Below are 22397 nucleotides of genomic sequence, written 5' to 3' on the forward strand. Positions count from 1 at the left end.
TTTCACTTGATTATCAACTTGCTTACCAGACCTAAGGGTAGTAATAGACTGGATATGTTCTTGTCCATGAGTAGAACTAGAAGAACCATTGATGGCATACTGTCCTTTTGGGTTAGGTACAGGTTGACTAGGAAACTTTCCTTTTTCCCTCTCCCCAACTTAGGTTGCTAACTGGCCAACTTGATTTTCCAACTTTGAAATAGCTTGAGTATTCAAATGGGTGGAACTTTTCATCTCTTGAATGGCTTGGCTAGTTGATTGCATGAAAGTTTTGAGAGACTCCTCCAAAGATGGTTGTTGTCTTGGTGGTGTTACAAGCTGAGGAATTGATTGAGGACTGGGAGGATATGCTTGAGTAGGTGGACGAAATTGACTTTGTTGATGCACTTGTTGTCCACCTACATTTGTGGGAGGCTGATTTTGCCTCCATGAGAAATTAGGATGGTTCCTCTAATTTGGATTGTATGTCTCTGAAAATGGACTAGCAAATGGTTTTCCATAATTATGCAGTGCATTAGCTTGCTCAGTATAAAAATCAGGGTACCCAACTGTGGAAGGACACATTTGTGTTGTATGCATAGGACTTGCACAAATAGAACATGTTTCACTTTGAACTTGATTGACAGAGTTCATCCCTCTACCTAAAGCTAAAGCCTCAACCTTACGAGTGAGATTATCCAACCTAGCTTTTATGTCTAAATCTTCACTGACTTCATACAATCCTCCATTCTTAATTGCAGGGGCAGATCTCTCTTTACAGTTGGAAAAATCTCATTGTTGTGAACTTTCAGAAAAATTCTCAAGAAATTTGTATGCCTCATCATCTATAAGACTAAAAAATCCACCACCATTCATGGACTCAATCATGTTACGATTTGTCTGAGTCAAACCATTATAAAAATATTGTACTAGGCTCCATGTTTCAAAACCATAATGGGGACACTTTAAGATCAAGTCCTTAAATCTCTCCCAACTCCCATAAAATTTCTCTTGTTCATCTTGATAAAAATCTGCAATTTCTCTCCTCAAAGCATTGGTCTTGGCCATTGGAAAAAATTTAGAGATGAATTTTGTGACTAATAGTTCACATGAAGTGATAGATCCATGTGACAAAGAATTAATCCATGCTTTTGCCTTATCCTTCAAGGAAAAAGGGAATAAACGCAAGCGAATGGAGTCATCAGTGAAATTCTGAAACTTACAAGTAGCACAAATCTCAAGAAAATCCTTTACATGCATATAAGGGTCTTCTCTATCCAATCCATGAAAAGTAGGAAGAAGATGGATTATCTGTGGCTTTAACTCAAAATGTGCAGCAGTGGTTGCAGGCAATACTATGCAAGATGGAGGGTTGGTGGTTATGGGTGAGAACAAATCCCTAAGAGTTTTTGAATCATCTCCTGTTTCTCCCATTGTGGATGAATAATCAAAACTAACAAGACTATTTTCTTTGTCACGTATCCAAGTTCTCATACACCAAGCACAAAGAAATAATTTTTTTTTGTTTAAAAAAGAAAAAAAGATTTAACTACAACTAGTAGAAGAAAAAATTCAATTAAGACCTAATTTATTTTCCTAACCAAGTCCCCAGCAACAACGCCAAAAACTTGTTGTGAAATTTTAAAATACTCGCAAGTGTACGAACCGTACCGAAGTATAGTTTGACAAAAACGAGGTCGAACCCACAGGAACTTGAATGAACGTAGGAAAATTAATTAAATCTTAACCAAATTAATTCTAATCTAGCTTAATAAAAATTGGTTGTTTTGAAATTAAATAAACTAAGCAAATAATCAAATTAAGCAAATAGTTAAACTAAGCAAAAGATATAAAGCAACAAAAAGATGTAAACAATCAAGGAAAAAGAATTAAGGTTTTGGAATCCGCCTTGTAAGTCATATCAGCATATATTTATGATCATTAATTTTTCCCAACTCACTACATGATAATCTAGAAATCAATCTTGCTATCATGGAAAATATTCTCATTAAAATCCTTATTTTAAAAATCAAAACTATGTTCTTCTTCACTTTTTAAATATAAAATCAAATCATCAATTGTATCCGTAGCCAAACAAATCACAAGATATATCCAATTCTAAAATCAAATCATAAATTGTATCCATTGACTAACAAATCAGAAGCGATATCTAATTTTATAATCAAGAATTAATAAACCAAGCATTCAATTAATTAAGACTAATCCTAAATCATGAGAAAAACATGATTAAACTCATATTTAGAATCTCATCTCAGTCAATTGATATGAAGCAAGAACAATTTAAATCATTAAAGAACAACTATTGTGGAAAAAATCAAATCACATAAATATTACTAATAATCCTTAACAAGGTTTCATCCTCAACCCTAATTATAAATTTAGCTACTCATAGTAATTAAAATAAAACACAAGAATAAAATACTAAACATTAAACTAAACAAATAAAATAAAACTAACTGTCATGGAAGAAAATCAAAGAAGTAGCTGCACTCTCTATGTTCAACCCCAGCCCTAGCACTTGCCGCCTTGAATTTTGCCCTAAAAAGCCTTTAAATAGGTCAAGGAATCCCATTACAAGTTGAATTCTGTTTGGGGAAAATTTCAGATTTTTAGGCTTCATTTAACCGACGATTTTGGCCCATTTAATGTCACAATTCGGACTTTTGGTAAACTACAAAGTTGTAACCTTTTAAGTTAAATTTTCAGCCCAACTTGAATCATCTCGATTGGACATTTGAGCCGAAAGTTATACTAAAAATACTAACTGATGTGCAGGCTGGAATCCCAATCCGAATTGGACTTGGATTTGATGCAAATTTCCTTTGATTCCCTGCTCCAATTGGACTTAAATTTAATTGGGTTGACCTTCTTTAACTTCATCATGACCCTTGTAAATGTAAAGTCCATTAGCATTCTTCTTTGCACAAATCCACTTATTTAATTTCATTCTCCTACAAAAGATAAATTCACGCAATAAGATTCAATTAAGTACAAAATTGATTATTCACCATTATTCCAAAACCAAATATAAAATGCATGAATTAACTCAATATGTATAATAATGCTTTCTAACAATGATATAAATATGCAAAATTAAGTTATTATCAATGAACATCAGAAACCAACCAGTTTCACAGTAAAAAACCTGGGGGAAACCTTCTCGAAAAGCAATTCACTATAGTAAGGAGAAGTTTCAGATTTAGTACAAAACCTTTGTCCCTAAACTCTACAATCCCCGTAGATGAACGCACAGCAGAAACCTTTTACCGCTTCAGAACCTCTGAACTCTTCAATATATGAGCGCCACTCTTTGATGCACGAATCCCAATACGTGACTAACCAATTGCGCAGATCCCAGTATGCGACTTCAATCACCAACTAGAGAAGAAGATGTTGGTTGCAAAGTTCTTCACTTCATCAACAATGAACATCAAGAAGCACTTGGTTACAAAACCCTAAGGTGCAAAAGACGCAGTAGCTTCTTTAAGAGATAATAAGGCTTCGATCACCTTTTGCATATGTTCTCCTTGTATTCTCTTATGCGACGGCCTCTAAAATAAGCCTTATATATGCATAGGGTTGTGAGAAAAGAAACCCTACACAAATACAAAAGCCTAGCCCAAAAATCAGATCTGAAAATTCTGATTTCTATAACCTCGATAGATACCCCGATAGATAGCATCTGTCGAGCCTCATTAAACCTCGATAGATAGCTATCTGTCGAGCATGTGTCCAGCAGGTGTCCAGCTTTAGTAAACACATTTTCTTTACTTGTTTTTTGGTCCAATCTTCATGGCTTCAATACTAGACTTGAACAACACGTTCTTTAAAGTATTAAACACATCCTAAATCTTCCCAATTACAAGTAAAGTGCGTTTTGTCAAAGGATTGGCCAATTACATAAAAGAATGACATATGTTCTTAACAAGTGAACCACATATGTCCTAACAATATTAAAATTATTAAGCTAATATATGTGAATTTCATAACTAAAGGTTTGCCGGCAAAGCAGTATAAAAGTATTTTGGACATATGAAACTTGTTAACTCATTTGGTTTTTAGTTTCTCTCTAATTATTCTTTGTTTTGGACACATATTTGGTTATTTTTGGAGAAGAAAATATATGATTTTTATTTGTGCACATAAAGTATATGTATTAAGTTAGATATATCTATAGAGATATATATAAGGATGATATATCCATGAGGATGTGTAAAAGAGGACCCGAATGGCTAATAGGTAGTCTATTCATAAAAAATTAATGGCTCATAAAGTACTCATGTAAGGATTACCGTACATTATAATACATGGAAGGAAGTACTCATAATAATTGAGGGCATTACCGCCATGATTCGTGTGTTGGATTCTTTATTTGAGTGGGAGCATTTCACAACTAGTGACATGGATAATATCGTGGCTATAACATAGTGATAATCACTTATTGAGTTATTTAAATTTCATGTGGGCCAAGTGGTAGAATGTAGGATTATATCTCCTTAAAGAGAATTTTATGTGGCCTACATTTGAGTGAAGATAAAACTCATGTCTTAAGGATTTTATTTGTGAAAGACATTATGGTGAAATGGTAAATAACATATTCTAAGTAACTCTCAATTGGTATAACCCTTTGGTTAATAAACACCTTGAAGTTACAAGTTTTAAACTCCTTGATGGAAGAGGGTTATGGAACAAATCTTAATTTAAAAGGGTCCCTAGTCTAGCCTATATATATAGCCTGTCTCCATCAAAAGGAAATATATAAGGTAAAGGCCATAAACTAGAAGACTCATTTTATAAACACTACCATCATATAATGAGTCTTCTTTTCTCCAAACACTTAAACAACTATAGCTGGAGGTATTTTTATGTTTATTTATTTTTCGCTCCAACTCTAGATTTATCTTACATGAGTATACATGGATAGTTTTTGGAATAGTCATGTAAGAATATTCACATTAGCATAGCCAATCTTTAGGCCAATTATTAAGTTAAGAAGCTACTTTTTATATCTTACCTACTCAATTTCAAATGAAATCAACTTCTAACCTTTAGTTCTTTCTCCATTTTCTTAAAATATTTTGTTCTGTCTTTCCCAAAATTAGGGATGGCAATGGGCGGGGTGGGGTCGAAGGATGGGGTTTTCGTCCCCACACTGTATGGTTTTGTATTACCTCATCCTCGCCCCGCCCCGTATGTTGGGGAAAACTTTCTCACCCTATCCTCGCCCCTTGGGGCCCCGCGAAGCCCTACCCCACCCTATAAAACTCTATTTTTTGTTAATTTGCCCTACAACTAGTAAATTTTTTTTAATGAAACCTATTTCATTAATAAAAATATGCTTGAAATTACAACTAAATTTATCCTATCAAATCAAATCAATTTTTAGAAAAAATTGAATAATATATCTAAGTGTTTAACAAGACAATCATAAAAAAAAATCTCATAATATAACACATAACAAAATAAAGGCAAAGAACCACATTAGGTAAAATAAAACAAGCTAATATTGATATGGTTGCTTAAATAGTAGGGTTTTAAGGTATGAAAAATTTACAATTATAACCTTTAGCAACGCGAGGCGGGGTGGGGTGGGTCTAAAAAGTCTAAACCCATCCCCGCCCCGCTAGGAATGGCAACGGGTCGGGTTCAGGCCGGGTTTTTTCATTCCCGGACCCGACCCATGGGTCTATCCCAAAAACCCGGACCCGAACTGTTTACTAAACGGATTTTTTTTCTTAACTCCAAACCCGGCCCGTCGGGCACCCGCGGACCCTGCCAGCCATGCCGCAACTTGGGCCTAAACCGTGGCCCAATCCCCAAAAAAACATATTTTGCCTAAGCCTAAACCGTATTACTGTGGCCCAATAATTAAAAAAAAAAATGTTTGGCCAAAATCATTATTTTTGAAGATGTGTTTGCCCAGATTCAAGTGTTGCCCAGATTCAAGCCTTGATTTTTTTTTTTTTACTCTTTGATTGGCAGAGAAAATAAAAGAAAGAAATTGAAAAATAAAAAGACCCATCAAGAAACAAACACAAACACAAAAAAAAAAAAATACAAATCCTAACACGAACACAAACACAAAAATCTCAAATTTATAATTTTCCCATTCAAAATCACAAACACAAACAAAAAAATTTTAGATTTATGATTTTCCCTTTCAAAATCACAAACACAAACAAGAATCCTAACACAAACAACTCACATAATAGAGACAAAATGAACCTAGAAAAAAAAAAGACGAAATGAACCTAGAAAAAAGAAAAAGAAAAAAAAAGATAGAAAACAAGGTGGTCCGGTGGAGAAACACGGAGGAAGCGAGGCGGCTGGAGGTGCAAGTGATGGTCGGCGGTGACAGATCAGAGGTTGGGGGTGAGTGAGAGGGAGTGACCAAGTGAAGAGTGGGAGAGGAGAAAGAGATAGGGAGGCGGCTGAGTGTCAAATGGGTATGGGATTAGGGTTTTTTTTTATAACTTATATATATGGGGGTATTTTAGTATTTTTTCAACTTATATATAAACGGGTCGGGTCCGGGTCTGGGTTCGGGCCGGATTTTTTAAAAAACTCGAACCCAACCTTATAATTTATTGGGCCGGGTAAAATCCGACCCATTAGGGTCAGGCCGGGCCGGGTATCCGCGGGTTGGATACAAATTGCCAACCCTACGCCCCGCCCCGAGGTGCGGGGCTAAAATCTTGCCCCATCCGTGCCCCATCACCTTTGCGGGGCGGGGAAAACTCGAGCGGGGTGAAGCGGGAAGGGGCGGGTTAAGTAGGGCGGGGAAAAATTGCCATTTCTACCCAAAATCTCTCTCTCTCTCTCTCTCTCTCTCTCTCTCTCTCTCTCTCTCTCTCTCTCTCTCTCTCTCATTGCATTGCCCTTCATCGCAACCCACTCCCTTCACCGCTTTTCACAAAACCCAACTCCCTTTATTGCCATGTTTACCGTAACCCACGCTACCAAGCATAACCACCTGCACATTTGCCGACACCATCACCCACACAACCCCCCATATCACAAAACACAGAGGAGGGTTTGCTATTAATCTTAACAGTGTTGTAGAAACTAGAAAAGCAAAGAGTATGTTGAAGAGGTCTGAATGTGGGTGTAAATATGAATATTTAATTGAGGAATTGGCTCCAAATATCCTTTTAACCGTGACACTTCTTACAACAAAAAAGGAAAATTCCAAACTTTAAAACCCAAATGTTACCAAAGTTCAACAAAAATTTTAGCACATAGTTTGAATATTTAATTTAGGAGTTGGCTCCAAATATCCTTTTAACCGTGACACTTCTTATGATGAAAAAGGGAAATACCAAACTTTAATACCCAACCTTACCCCTTTAATTTCAGCACATCTCACATCTGCCACACAACTCGCTCCTCAAAAAAAAAAAAAAAAAAACTAAGACAATAATAATAGTAACAATAATATATTATTAATACTATTATTTACTATGTATTTATTTTAATAAGAAGGTGAAACGAAAAGTATAAAATAAATTTCCTTAAATATATATGTACGTGTGTGTATATATATATATATTGTCCTTTTTGGTAATTTACATATCAAAACACCACTTTTACAAATGCTAGTTAAACCCTTACTTTTTAAAAAAAAAAAAAACACGTTTTGATAACTTTTACCAAATATTTTGTTTGTTTGTTTTTTTTTAAGTCTAATTTTCATATTGTACTTTTGAAAACCATCATTTTTTTTTTCAAAAATCACAGTTTCAAAAAGCTGAACCAAAATTTTTTTTCTCGCCCTAAATGATTTAATGAGTCATATAATCTAATATACGTGGATAGTTTTTTTTTTAATCATTTTTTTATATAAGTATACATGGATGGTTTTAGGAATAGTCATGTAAGGGTATTCACATTAGCATAGCCAATCTTTGTGCCAATTATTAACTTAAGAAGCTACTTTTATATTTTACCTACTTTCAAATAAAATCCACTTCTAACCTTTATTTCTTTCTCCATTTCTTAAAATATTATGTTTTGTCTTCCCCAAAATCTCTCTCTCTCTCTCTCATTGCACTACCCTTCATCGCAACCTACACTACCAAGCATAACCAGCTGCGCATTTGCCCACACCATCACTGATCACCCACACAACCCCCCATACCACAAAACATAGAGGAGGGTTTGCTATTGATATTAATAGTATTGTAGACTCCAGTAAAGCAAAGAGTATGTTGAAGAGATATGAATGTGGGTGTAAATATGAAACTAAGAATTGAAATCACCAACTTATCAACAATATTAAAAGATATTTGAATTGAATTTTGTTATTTTTCTTTAAAAAACAATTATTTGGTGATTTATTGGTGTATATTTGAGTGTTTTTTTTTTTTTTTGAGAATCAACTGAGAAGATATGTTGCCTAAACAAAGTAGCAATGTGAGCGATTTATTATATTTTTAAACTAAATTGATTTGGAGGAAAATTTTGTTTTATATATTGATAAGGGTATTTTCGACTCATGAGAAATTTTTGAACTCTGTGATCCGTCGGGATTAAACACCTCACCTCCTCAAGACCTGACAATGTAAGCACCACCCTTCACGACCATACTCTCCTAGAATACCCGTTGGTCTCCAAGGATCCGTCAAGTATCACACGTTTGCTCCCAACAGATGGTTAGTATATGTACCAATGGATGGTTGGACCTTATCCTCCATCTCCAAACCAACAGATAAATCACATACTAACAGCTGAGCAAGCTGGGTCCCACCAACCTTCGCATGCACTTCACTCATGTATTCCTATATGGAAATAACTTGCATACCACCTAAAGACCCTACGACACGTTCATATCTTCCCAGTATGGGAAGAGGAGCCCTGAGATCTCAAAGCCATAACTTTGGATCTTCTCTACATAGAAAACCCCTACCTTCAAGGGATCTTGGTTAGCTCTACACCACTATGTAAACACCAAGCTCCTCTTCCTTAAGGTACGTGAAAATCCCTAGCTCTCACACTACTAAGTTCTTACAGATTCTTCTATCACTGACTTATCCTTCGAAGGGTCTTTGGCTAGCATCCTACCAGTGCTCTCTTTAGGTTCTTTGTTTCTTTTTGTTCTTTAGGTACTTCAATTGTTGCGTGTGTAGGTGATCAACTCACTGACGATTTTGTGCATCATCATATATATAGCTCTAAGCTCTTGAAACATCTCATTCATAAGCATTGAATCCCGTTTCCACAGGTGTTGGAACGTCCTCCATCTGTGTAATATCATGATGGTACATTTAGGGTGCTTTTGGGCAAAGGTGAAAGCTTTTAGTTTTTAGCCTTAGGTTTTTTATTTTATTTTTTTTAATGAAATAATCGATTTTTTTTATCTTTGTGTTACATATTTAACAAAAAAATTATTAAAAGTTACATCTTTTGACAAATACTATATAAATAAGCTATTGGAAAAAAAGTCTGCCAAATAGACACTTATTAGCATTGAATATTTACACACTAAAAAGCCATTGAAACAATATTCACAACTTGAGTAACACTAATGAAAAAAACAATCTAATAATAAAATACAAGTAGTAGACATCAAAAACAATCTAATACAAAAATACAAATTATAGATATCAAATGGCCTATTAGCTCAGTTGGTTAAAGCGTTGTGCTAATAAATACAAAGGTTGCAAGTCTTAAACCTGCACGGGCCAATAGTACTTTTTTTTTTCTCTTTAAAAAAAAATATTAATGTAAAATCATATTTTTTTAATTTACCATTAAGAGTAGGGGTATTAATTCACCAATAATACTTTTTTAAAATATTAACGTAAAATCACTTTTGTTTTTTAATTCGCCAACAAGTGTAAGAGCATTAATGTAAAATCACCCTTTTTTTTTCAAAGGCAAAGTGTTTTAAAAATATATATTAATGTAAAATCACATTTTTTTTCCAATAGGCAAAGTGAGCAGAAGTCAAGCGGAAGGCAAAGTATTTTAAAAAAAAATATTAATGTAAAATTACATTTTCAAAAGGCAAAGTGAGCAGTGGCCTTTCAAGTGGCCAAAGAAAATGTTAGAACGAAGAGATCTGAGTGTTTTTTCTCAAGTTTTTTAGGTACAATTGAGAAAATCCTAATTTTTTGTATTTTCTCACTCGACACTTTAAAAAAAAATTATTTCCATGTGTTTCCAATGTGAATGAAAGGACCAAAAGATCTAGGGTTAGGAATAAGAATCATGTATATATTTTTTTGCCTAATTTTTATGGTTAATTTTGTTGGTACAAACCCTAATTACATGAATCTTTTCTTTTGTTGTTGTTGTTGTTGTTTTTTGTTTTTTTTTTTCATTTTCATTTTAACTTTGTACATTCAAGAATGAGGAATTATGATTTAGGACTAAGTTTTTGGTTGTTGCTGTATTTGAGTGTCATTTTTTTTTTGCTTTGAGAGAGAGAGAGAGAGAGAGAGATTAGGAGAGAGAAGCAACAAAGAAGATATGTTGCCTAAACTACAATGATAATTTTGGATGAGCACTATAGCCAAAATCCATTTTTATTGGTGTATTAAAAGTTCAATGTGAGTGATTTATTGGTTTTTTTTTTGGAAGAAAATCAATTTGGAGGAAAACTTTGTCTTATTATTTAATTTTGAAAGGGAAAATTTAGTATTAAAATATCTAGGCACACTAAAATCCAAAATAGAATATATAAGTATCTTAATATACAAAACAAATTCCAACAATTGGCCTATTAGCTCAGCTGGTTAGAGCGTCGTGCTAATAACGCGAAGGTCGCAGGTTCGAGACCTGCATGGGCCAATAAAATTTCTTTTTCCCTAATTTCCCAACAAGCTCAAGGGTATTAACGTAAAATCACATTACTTTTTCCAATTCCAGAACAATATTAGGGGCATTAATGTAAATTCACGTTATTTTCATCCAATTCCCCAAAATCACATTATTTTCAAATAATTCCCCAACAAGGACAGGGATATTAACGTAAAATCACACTCTTTTCAAAAAACAAACAAAGCGCTCTCTAAAATTTCACTTCAAGTTCAAACGCAACGGTCTCTCTCTCTCTCAGTGGCTGAAGAAAATATCAGATCTCCTCAAGCTTTTTAGGTACAATCCAAAAACCCTAATTACTAGGGTTTGCGATAACAATCATGTATAGATTTACATTTTTTGCCTAATTTTTTTTATTTTTTTTTCTTACAAACCCTAATTTCATGAATCTTTTTTTTCATTTTAGCGAATTATGAACTTTTAAAGTAATTTAGGTTTTAGCGAATTTTTATTTTTATGTATTTCATTAATTTTTTTGTTGCTGCAAATTTCACTCCAAAATTTTTCGATCAGGTTTAGAGAATTTTGAAGGAATCAAAGAAAAGGAGAATCGCAATGGTGACTGCGAAGGTACGGCACACTAAACCCCGTAATCAGATTCTTGATTCGTTCATTCACGTTTTTTTTTTTTACAAGACTTGTTTTCTTGACAATGTTAGGGAAAATTCGCTGCCGGTTTGAACCGTGTTGGCGATGATAGTCGCGCTTCCAAAAGTGGTACATTTTTCATTACATTCTCTTGTGTCAACATAGCAATTTGTTAAGTTGCTTTGAATTTTAATTTTAAGTCTTTTTTTTTTTGAATGTAGTGGGTGTTAGAAATTTGAAGGTTTATGTGGAAAGTGAACCAGCTAAAGTTGATGCTGATGGCAAGTAAGTTTAGTTATGCATGCTATTTGTTATTAGATTATTAGTAATTTGAGGAAAGAGAGGAGATAAAAGAGAAAAAAAAAGATATGGGTTTTTAATATTTTTATGTTTTATGTCACTGTGGTTTCGATTCAACAAAACAAGAGGGTTAATTAAACTATGAAAGCCTAGCAGCTGTTCAGTACTTTTGTTTTGTTTTAGTGGATCCTGTTGGTAACAATGTAAGATTTATCATTTCTATGCATATTGGCTGCTGTTGCTGACATAATTTGGTTTTTCAAACTTTAATAGTTTTGTTGTAGCATGAAACTCAGTTACTCTTAGTTTGGTTTTCTTGGCGACCAACATGGGGGTAAGGGGAGCTTGTGTTTTCTTTACTTCTGTTTTTATTTATCTACTCTTGTTGTTTTTACAGCGAAGGGAAATCTGTAATTGCTAGTAAAAGGGCTAATCTGACTAGTGTGCGGGTAATACTTCTTCAGTCCTTTCCTTGGTAGTTTTGGTTGTTCTTAGTAGCAGTGTATAGAGAATATGGAAAATGTTGATGCTTTTATGAGTATGGAATTTTACATTCATTCTTGTTTGTTATCTGAAAGGGTGTGAATAATATGGAGAAGAACAAAGGCAAACTAGTTAGCTCTGGTAAGGCTCCTTAAGTAGAGTAAATTTTGTTAACAGAGCTCAAGTTATACTTTGAGAACTATCTTTAACAGTTTTAGGCTGGTTTTTTCAGCAAGTACAAATGTCAGAAGGAAAGCACTTGCTGATGTCAGCAATGCCCAGGGAAACTCTTCAAGGAAGGCAGTTCCGGTCGGCCTCAAGCTTACGTGAGTATCTTTTCATTTTGAAAAATTACCTCCTAATTTACTATTATTGTTCTTTCCTTTTTGTGGGAGGAGAGGAACAAAGTTTCTCTCCAAACTAGTATGGAGAGAAACCCTACAAACTCGTCATATATATTTATATTGAGTGTGAATTTTGAAAATTTAACCGTTAGATCGCATGTTTTTATTACTTCCTTAATGCTTACAAATTTCAAGAAAATCAAAGATCAATTGCTATGTCATCAAATAAATGTTATAATTTTAAGTTTTTGTAATATAAAGTTGTATATAAAAAATAAGTTAATTGATCAAATAGTAAATAATATCCGATTTGAACGAAATTTGATATGCATGTTAAGATCATAAGGAACATGAAATTCATCGGTTAGATTTTCAAAATTCACACTCAATATAAATATATATAATGAGTTTGTAGGTCTCTCCAAACTAATTTGGAGGGAAACTTTGTTTGGAGAAGAGGGGTTGTTGGGGGGAAAGAATTTCCCATTGCTGCTTCCTGCCCCTTGAAATAATTTCTGATACTACCCTTTCTTATGAAAAAAAAAAAAAAAAAATTGGAACAGAATGCTATTATAGGTTCTAAAGCTACATGATCTATTGCATTGCAGGAAAAGTAAAAGTGAAAGAACATCTTTGCAACGGTATGTACTCTAAACCTTGATTAGCAGGCTTGTAATCATTCTTTTTCATCTACATGCATGTCAAAATGATGTGTTTTGTAGTTCAGGATTTTTATATCATAGCAGTCATGATTATGAAAATGGTTTAGTAAAAGAAAATATTAGTACTATTCTTTAGTATGTTTTCATGGGTCTTTCTGGATCTTCTTTCATCTTTTATTTTTTTGTTTTTTCTTTTTAGTTTCTCCATGCTAGTAAATTTTTTTGATCAAGTACAATATTTGTTTTGTTTCTTTCTAGGGTTTCCATGGGTCCAGGTGGAAGGACTATAAATGTGTCATCAAGGAAATCCTTTACGGTATAGAAACCAAAACCGATTGAAATAATTTTGTACTGATTCTTAGCTTCCTTTACAGTTTCATTGCATTGATCTTCTGCTTTTTTTGTCTCTTTTTATAATATATTTATTAGAAAGGTATAAAACATTCTAATCGATTGTGCTGACTCATTTATTCTAATGGTATTTGTACTTAATAAATGTTGCTAAAAAGTATCAAGATTTGTTGCTTGTATACCATTTCAATGAATGAAGAATGGAATAGGCCAATGAACTCTAGCTCAAACAGAACTTCTGCTTCACACAAGAATGGCCGAGTATGAGGGTGCGGGTTCAAAGCCCATTGGTGCATGTGTAATGTACTATTAAAAAATGATGAACAAAGTATCCGATTAAAAAACTTGCTTAATTACTGCTTCATTTCTAAATGGTGAAAAAATGGTTTTAAAACTGCATCAAGTCCCCTTCTTAAAAATTGCAAGTATCTTGAAATGATAACCTTAGAGAAGGTAATTGATATATGAAACTCACATCGGATCATATTCTGATTTTTAGTTAATTCTTCTATTACTAGAAGCGCGCACGGGCGCTCACACACACACACACACACACACATATTAAATAATGAGAAGTGACGATCTTGAAACAAGAGGGTAGGAAGAATCTCTTGCAATAAAGAAAATGCATATCATAATTGGGAAGGGCAAAGTAAAAGAATGATTTCTCTTAATCTTTGGAATTTCCAGGTAATGGGTTTGGACTTAGTTTCCAAAATCTATTATTTGTAAGGATGCCCATGAAATTAAAGTCAATATGATAGCTTGGTAAAGTCAGTTGTTTTTCTGTTTCTAACACAACTTATTGACTTATATAAGAATGATGTTTCTAAGTTTACAAAAAACTCCTTTTTCTGCCTTGGTTATAAGCATTTCTTAGTATATATTAGTAAATAATCAGAAGGGATAGCACAATCAACTAGTGACCATGCCTTATAAAGCAGAGGTCACTAGTGCAAATCTCTCCTCCCTTCGCATTATTTTTTTTTTGAATTCTTTTATTTTTTTCCTGCAAGAGATGCTGATTTTTTTTTTGTTCTAATTAAGGGCAAAATGCAGGAAAATGTAAGTCAAGGTGTTGGTGATGTACACACTTCCAAGAGAGGTGATTTTTTATCCTTTTTACCATTGTTATTTCTATGATTTGTATTACAATAGGTAGTTACTTGGTTTAAAAAATATTAAGTTTTAAACATTAGAAGGGCTCTTCAGATTCTTTCAGGAACAAGACCATGCGTCAAAGCCATGATTCTGTTGTTACCAACGACAGGTATTTGTAACCCTGGTTTTTCTTTTCCCCCCTTTATATTGTTAGAATAAGCGCCCTCATTTGGAGGCTCTTTGCTGATGAGTGTTTTTAAACTTGTATGTGGCTCATGTCTTTTAGAACTTATATTTGTGGACATTCTCTTCATGACACTTTCTTTTATTTATCAGGAGGACTGTAAGAACTTCTCTTATATCAAATAGGTATCCTTCAAATATTCTATGTTCTATGTGACATGAATAAATCTTGTATTTGCTGTTGACACAATTTTTCTTGTCACTCTCTGCTTGAAGGAAGTCTTTACCGGTGCTAAAGAGGGTGACCCAGGCACAGACAAATATCCAAAAGGTGGTTGTGATTCTCCTCCTCCTCCTCCTCCTCTCTCTCTCTCTCTTTTCTTTTCCTATTTTAAATAAAGATCTGGATTGCAGAGTTTTCTTCTGCTTTTCCTAATGATTTGTTTCTTTCTCCAGTTCTAGGTTCTTGTTGCTAAATATTTTTTCCTTTTCTTTTTTATATTGAATCTATTTCACTTGCAGGAAAATGCTGAAAGTTCTGGCAAGGGCAAAGAAAGAAGTGGATATCCAGGTTAGCTATGGTGATTTGCCTAGTTCTTTACGTGCAATGGCAAAGAGCCAGACTGATCAGAATGTGTTGTTGGCTTTAGTTAATCCTTTAGTTGGCCAGAACCTGTAGACATGATGCAGTCTACTGTGCATCATATGTATATCTTTTCTTAAATTAATTACAATGTTAAATTTTAGAAAATTGTTCATAAATGGGCCAGCTGTTATCATTTTATGCATTTATGCTCAACAAAATCCGCATTGATTTTTCTTTTTTCTTTTTTTGTTGTTAATAATTTTATTGCTGTGTTCAGTTCCTAAAGCTGGCAAGAAAGTAGCATCCCGGATAAACAATAGGAGCCATCTTTGGCAGAATCGAATGAGTGATGGCTTCCTAATAATGTGAGTAACAATGATACATACAAGCATTTTTATCTCACAGCCTGTTTAGATGTACTTGAAAATCTTTCCAATAATCTTGCTAGTTGTTCATTCAATTCTGCTTCTGCATAAATGAAATGGCGGTATACTTGCCCTCAGTGTTCTAGTCTGTAAGGCTTGCACGTGGCATGGGAGTGTATTTATATGTTAATACTGCTAATTAAAGCATTTAAATCTACTGCAATTATATGTTTTAGATCATAAAAATTTATTGATCAAAAAAAAAAAAAATCTACTGCTTTGACCTTACACAAGCAGAAAATGTGATTCTAGCTTGACTTTGGATTTCCCAGTCATACTCTTTAGCTAAAACTATTCTGCATAACGTTAATATATACATAGAGCATTTTTACACCGTGAATATTTCACCTATATGACTACTGTTCTGTTTCTTTGCCTAAACTGATGGACGTGTGCTCAAAATCTTTTTTTTTTTTTTTCTTTTTCTTGTAGATGCCACACTTGACTTTAAGCAATTTGTGTCTTTCCAAATTTTTAGAGAAAAGGAAATGTCAGGCTGTTATGTAGAGTTTGGATTCTGTTTTTCTTTTTCCTTTCTCAGAAACAGGAACACACAAACTTTACATGCCTTTTCAGCTTTAATAATCTCATTTTACTACTTTGTACTTGCAATTGTAAGCAAATATATTTAATATCACCTTTTCTTTTTCAGTTTCCAAGGATGGTTAACTGGATAAGGTTGAGATTTCTACATACTAATTTAATTTGCATGTATGATGCCAGGGGCAAAACTAATGTAGAGGCTCACGCATTGACAAGAAAATCTGTGAGGGTATGTGACATTTTTTTTACATCGTTTAATTTTTATAAATTTGAATGATGCACCATGTTGTTTTGATATTGGGCTTACATTTACTTTATCAATAATTACCAGAGAATCCAACTTTTGTTTCTTAAAAACCAATAATATCAAAATCAATCAGTTTATCTTTACTAGATGTGTCAATATGTTTTATTAGTATCAGCAATTTGATTCCCTTCTAATATTAGTAATGATACAGCCAACTGTGAAGACCACACTCCAGGCTACCCTTGCGCAAAGGACTTTAAAATCCAAGAACTTATTAAATATTAACAAGTCAACATCTGTGGCTGCAAATTCCTCTAAGAACAAGGAGGAAGCAGTGACATCTTCAATTTCTGAGAATGCTGCAGTTGTGGTTCCATATGAAGCTACTCAAGGACAGCTTCCATCTGCTGGTGCTGCAGTTGTGGTTCCACATGAATCTACTCAAGGACAGCTTCCATCTGATGGCAATGGCAACCCAAGTACTGTATCGGACGTCATTCCCAAGAAATCGAAACGGAGGAGATCTTATACATCTTTATTGATGGCAGGATCAAAGGTTGAGGCCTACTATATTATATTTTAATGTAATGTATTTACCCTTTTTTTGCGAATTTCAATTACAATTGGTCTTATCTTGCAGTTACTGGAGGGATGTGGTGAAGTTATGAAGCTGGAAAAGCTACCAAGTATTGATGACAATTGCAATCAACTAGAAGTTGCTGAATATGTTGATGAGATCTATCAGTACTATTGGGTTGCAGAGGTGATGTATAATGTCTTCCTATCTATTGCTTCGTTCTTCTACCAATTTAAATTATTTTATTTTTATTTATTCTGGTCAGGATAGTATGGTTAACAAACTTTTTACATTATATTTCTCAAGTGTTGTAATGCAATACCTTGGGAACTGATAAAGTAGAAAGAGGAATGAAATCAAAGGAATGGGATCCCAATCTACCAGGGATCTATGGGTATCTACAGCAAATCCATTATGTTTTTTTGAAGTAGCCGGTGGCATATATTCTCAGTTTTAGTTTTTAATTATCTGTATCTTATGACAAGACAGTCTGATAAGAGATTACTTGATTTATCACTCATATTTTTAAAGTTATGAAGAAAACAGATGGTAACTTGTACTACCTCTGTTGCATTTTGTTTTGTCCACCTTAGAAATTCCAACTATTTCAGGAGACAGCTTTTAATACATTTTCTCTAAAATTAAAAGGTCTACCAATTTTCTAAATAATCCTTTTTATTATAAACTTAAATAAACAAATGGAAAACGAGTATGACTTTTCAAACAGTTTCTTTTGCTAGATCTTATCAAGGGAAGCTTTACATTTTCATGGTTGTCTCAAACAGGAGTAATGTATTTGACTGACATGACATTATTCACTTTGTTTATGTTTAGTTAATGATTGATAAGTTGTATTTTCTGTCAAGACATATGGGACCTGAAATTCTTAGCCCTATGTTATTGTCTGAGTTTGGCATTCTAGCACTACTGTCCAAACTGGTTCAGCTTGATGATCTGCCTATATGCTAAATTGGCTTGACTGTAGGCACAGAATCCATCAATGGAAAATTACATGTCAATTCAGACAGACATCACAGCTCATATGCGGGGCATATTGATCAATTGGTTAATTGAGGTACATATCTTTTCTTCCAAAGCATTCTGATTACATGTTTTTTTCTTTTTGCTCTCTCTTTTTGCTTTTCCCATAGTGGTTATCAATGCATTCTGATGATTTGCCCAATTCTTCACTGAAAATTTTATCACTCTTGTTACAGGTACACTTCAAATTTGATTTGATGCAAGAGACTCTATATCTCATGGTGACATTGTTAGACAGATATCTCTCACAAGCTTCAGTAAAGAAGAATGAAATACAGTTGGTTGGTCTTACTGCACTCTTGCTAGCATCAAAATATGAAGACTTTTGGCATCCAAGGGTAAGTATTAATGAGTACAACTCACATGCTTCTCATCACAACTTGTTTTAATGTCATAAGTTTTTTCCAATTTACATGCTTACCTGATTTGCGTGCTCCTTTCAATACAGGTCAAGGATTTAATCAGCATCTCAGCCGAGTCGTACACAAGAGATCAAATGCTTGCAATGGTATGCTAATGTCCACTCATGAGGATTCTTTTACAAGTTCTTTTTCCTCTTTTCTTTAGATTGTGGAGTATACAATGAGGATGAACTTGCCTTTTGGCTTTCTTTCCTGCTGGGAGATCGTTTTTTGCTTAAAAATCTGCACAAAATGATTGGCCTCGTGTTTACAGAGTTCATATGTCCAAATGATCCTGCTTTTCTGGGAATATATATAAGACGTTGCTGGTTACTTTGCTGATTTTTTACTTTTTGTATACAAACCATTGATGCGGATGATTTGTCAAAAAGCCATTTATAGTTGCACTTTTTATTGACTCTAACTAAACACCTTGACTCTGCTCTTCAGGAGAGGCTCATTCTTAAGCAATTGAAGTTTCGTCTTAATGTGGCTACTCCTTATGTGTTCATGTTAAGGTTTCTTAAGGCTGCTCAGGCAGACTCAAAGGTATTTTAGAAGCATTTAAAAGTCCCCTCTACTAATTGTAGTTAGTAAATGCTCAGATTTTGTTTAATCTGTGGACTAGATATGATTGCAATCCTCAGTTTGTTTACTGATTGTTTGTAACTCCTTGTGGAAATTGCTCACAGCTTGAACACCTGGCATTCTACCTCATCGAGCTCTGCTTAGTTGAACATGAATCTCTTAAGTTTAAGCCCTCATTGCTATGTGCATCAGCTCTCTATGTTGCAAGGTGTACCCTGCACATGACTCCAGCTTGGACCCCTCTGCTTTGCAAACATGCACGCTATGAAGAGTCCCAACTGAGGTATTTTTTAAGATTTTGCACCTTCTTCACTTTTGACTCTCCTTAGAATCTCAATTATGTTTATTTGATTGCTGCAGGGATTGCGCACAGATGATCATAAGATCCCATAAAGCTGCTGGAAAAGGACAGTTGAGAGTCTCATATGAGAAGTACATGAGGCCTGATCTCAGTGGTGTTGCAGCAATAAAACCTTTAGATAGGCTTCCTCTTTGATTTGACTTGTGTGGATAGCTTCTCTCTGTAATTAGATCAGCAAAACCTAATGATACTGGAAAATATGCAGGTGAGATTTTCAGCTCAATTTGAATCTTTTGCATGACATACCGCTTTTTATCACTTCCGCACATCTCAAAAAGCGTTTTTGTTCTCAAAGTTATGCAGGAAGATCTACTTAATTTCATTCTTGAAGTATTATCTCATAGCGATTTTACAAAATTGTGGAAATAGACCTCCGCTGGTTGTTAATCTTGGACATTCTCCAAATTATTTCTTGGAAGCGCCTTGATTTGCCAGCTGCTGCTGCCCATGTATTGTGGTTGATATTTCTATTTTGTGTTCATAGTAAAATTGGTGTTGATTTTCATTACAGTTCACATATCAAGATACTAGTTGTAAGTTTGTGTCTTGTGCTCTAGCCAAGTTACTTGTAACTTTACATGTTGTACTCTAGCATTATCACCATTGCTAATCAATGATACGTTATGCATTTCAGTTCCTTTTAGTACTGCCATTTTTTTTTAACGAATTCCTTTTAAAAGCTTTACGTACACAACATTTTTATAAAAAATCATGTGATAGGTTTTTTCTAATTTGATTATTATCTTCAATTATTTTTTTCCTACTCGTAATAGCCAGTACCAACTTTACACTTAAGATTTGTTGTAAAAATATTGTGACAGTAGCATTTAAAGGGATTGTGTTCAAAATGCAATTTTAGTGCAAAATGTGATAATAATAAAATTGTATTTTCAATTGTATGTTAAGTCCCATCAACTTTTGACTAAACAAATATATATATTTGTAAAATTTTGTTTTTAAAACATGATTTTGTGAATAGGTTATTCTCCCAAATAATTTGTTTACAACAATATCTTTATTAATTGTTAATAAAATAATGTTATTTTTGCCAAGAAACCCCAATGTATAGCCTACAGGATAAAATACTAATAAAAAATAACGGTTGAGAAGTAATAGGTTTGAGACTTGTCATTTAAACTATTGAGAGCAAAACTAGTCTTCAAGTGCCCTTAGATTTTCAAAAAATAAGGAAAAAGAAAAAAGAAGAAGAAAAAAGTGCTCTTAAATTAGTTTATTTATTGATTTAGTTATTTATTAAAATGTCTCAAAATTTTATAACAAAAAAAACGAATAATAAATTACATAAATTAAGTTAATGCCCTTGAATCTCAATTTTACCAATGAAATATTTTATTTTCAATAAAATATTTTTACCTAAATTATTAGTGCAATGACACTCCCCTTCGCCGAAAGTTTAATGAACGGTACTCCTTACTTAAACTTTGTGAGCATAATTGACATGTTAAATTGTTAATATCAAGTTCCACTTAATACTAACACAAACCAAACAAAACCTAAAGCAAATTATCCATTTTATTTTATATTATAGATATAAAAAAATACTTTTCAAGTTTTTCATTTTATTCTTTCTTTTATTTCTTGTAAAAAATTATAGAATACAAAATTTCGTATAAAACTTAAAAACTGTAATAAAGAGGGGTATAAATGGTATTTACCGTGATTATATATCAATTTCAATAGCACTTCAGCTTCAGCTTGGAAATGGCAGAAGGGTTGGAAGTGGAGCAGTCTCATTCAATTGAGATGAATGCATACATGTGCTCTAATTTTAGTATTAGTAACTTCTTAGCTATTCATGTAAAATAATGATCTAGGTTGCACAGACACTTTATTTGGGGTGTTGTACCTGTGTCGTAACGGTATCCTATCTTCCATATCATGTTATAATTTTTCAAAACTTGCTAATGTTGCCGTATCATGTTAGAATTTAACTAACTTATTATATTACAAATTCGCATGTGCTCTAATTTTAGTATCAGTAAATTCTTGACTAGTCATGTAATATAATGATAATTGTGCAGGGGGTGTGTGTTCAAAACATACATGGTTTTATCTTTCACTTTTTAGAACGTCCCAAATTATGCCATCAGACATGAGCCAAACTGTAGTTGTACAAGCTTCATTTACTGCCGACTTTCTCTTAGTTTTATCACTTTTATGTGACCATTGCTCAATCATGAACCACCATACTACCCCTTTTAACTGGCATGCCTTCATGGCTGGGAATCAATGGCTTTCTAGATCCTTTTAGTGTTGAATTCTGTACCATCCTATAGTAGGCTCTACTTTGAAAGTGGTGATATTGTAGGGAAATTTTGTTATAAACTCTCCCCCCCCCCCCCCCAAATTTATTAATATTTCTTCTATTATATTATATAATACAATAAATGCATTTAAAATTATAGAAATAAATAGTTAAATAATAAGATGGTTTTTTATACCAAAACCCTCATAATATAACATTTTTTATAATTACAATTTCAAAATGATTTTTGGTGTAAATAAACCCCTAATAGATAAATAATATAATGAATATGTTATTTTATTTCGAATTTTTTTTGCATTCAAACCTTGCTTAATATACACACGAATGAATTGTTATTTTGCAAATTGATCTCAAATACTATATATGTGTGTGTGTGTGTTTGCTTGCACATGTGTAAATGTGATGTCAAATGTAATTTTTGCCTCCCCCCAAAGTTAGATCCTGGCTTCACTACTGCTTGCAACGAATGCCTCTAGGATGCATAAAGCTACTTCAACCAAAATATGGT

The 22397-nt window shown here is 33.6% G+C and overlaps 1 protein-coding gene and 1 non-coding gene across 6 annotated transcripts; both read left to right on the forward strand.

Moving 5' to 3' along the window:
* The first annotated feature begins 10717 nt into the window (after positions 1 to 10717).
* TRNAI-AAU (transfer RNA isoleucine (anticodon AAU)) lies at positions 10718 to 10791 on the forward strand. The gene has a single exon. It is a non-coding gene; the product is annotated as a tRNA-Ile (tRNA).
* Positions 10792 to 10996: 205 nt separating this feature from the next.
* On the forward strand, positions 10997 to 20245 carry LOC142615017 (putative cyclin-B3-1). Of its 5 annotated transcripts, none has more exons than XM_075787669.1 (25): positions 10997 to 11097; positions 11335 to 11391; positions 11481 to 11538; positions 11631 to 11694; positions 12107 to 12158; positions 12288 to 12333; positions 12425 to 12518; positions 13145 to 13177; positions 13457 to 13514; positions 14609 to 14654; positions 14762 to 14819; positions 14987 to 15019; positions 15110 to 15164; positions 15356 to 15404; positions 15697 to 15784; positions 16568 to 16616; positions 16846 to 17190; positions 17275 to 17397; positions 18197 to 18286; positions 18429 to 18590; positions 18701 to 18760; positions 19104 to 19202; positions 19346 to 19524; positions 19602 to 19807; positions 19898 to 20245. In XM_075787669.1, exons 2-24 carry the CDS (start codon positions 11377 to 11379, stop codon positions 19735 to 19737), a joined length of 1992 nt encoding a protein of 663 aa, XP_075643784.1. In that variant the 5' UTR covers positions 10997 to 11097; positions 11335 to 11376; the 3' UTR covers positions 19738 to 19807; positions 19898 to 20245. The 5 variants fall into 5 exon arrangements, with proteins under 5 accessions (XP_075643784.1, XP_075643783.1, XP_075643786.1 ...); XM_075787668.1 differs by having other exon boundaries at positions 14597 to 14654; positions 19906 to 20024; XM_075787667.1 differs by having other exon boundaries at positions 10998 to 11097; positions 14597 to 14654.
* The last annotated feature ends 2152 nt before the right edge of the window (positions 20246 to 22397 follow it).

Source organism: Castanea sativa, chromosome 11 (genome assembly GCF_040712315.1).
Source record: "Castanea sativa cultivar Marrone di Chiusa Pesio chromosome 11, ASM4071231v1".
Lineage (NCBI taxonomy): Eukaryota > Viridiplantae > Streptophyta > Magnoliopsida > Fagales > Fagaceae > Castanea > Castanea sativa.

What these genes read in the sequence shown, in the direction of transcription:
- LOC142615017 (XM_075787668.1), top strand. An exon ending in TGTACACACTTCCAAGAGAG is followed by an intron (nt 14,655 to 14,761) that starts GTGATTTTTTAT and finishes AGGGCTCTTCAG; the next exon opens with ATTCTTTCAGGAACAAGACC. An exon ending in TGATCAATTGGTTAATTGAG is followed by an intron (nt 18,287 to 18,428) that starts GTACATATCTTT and finishes CTCTTGTTACAG; the next exon opens with GTACACTTCAAATTTGATTT.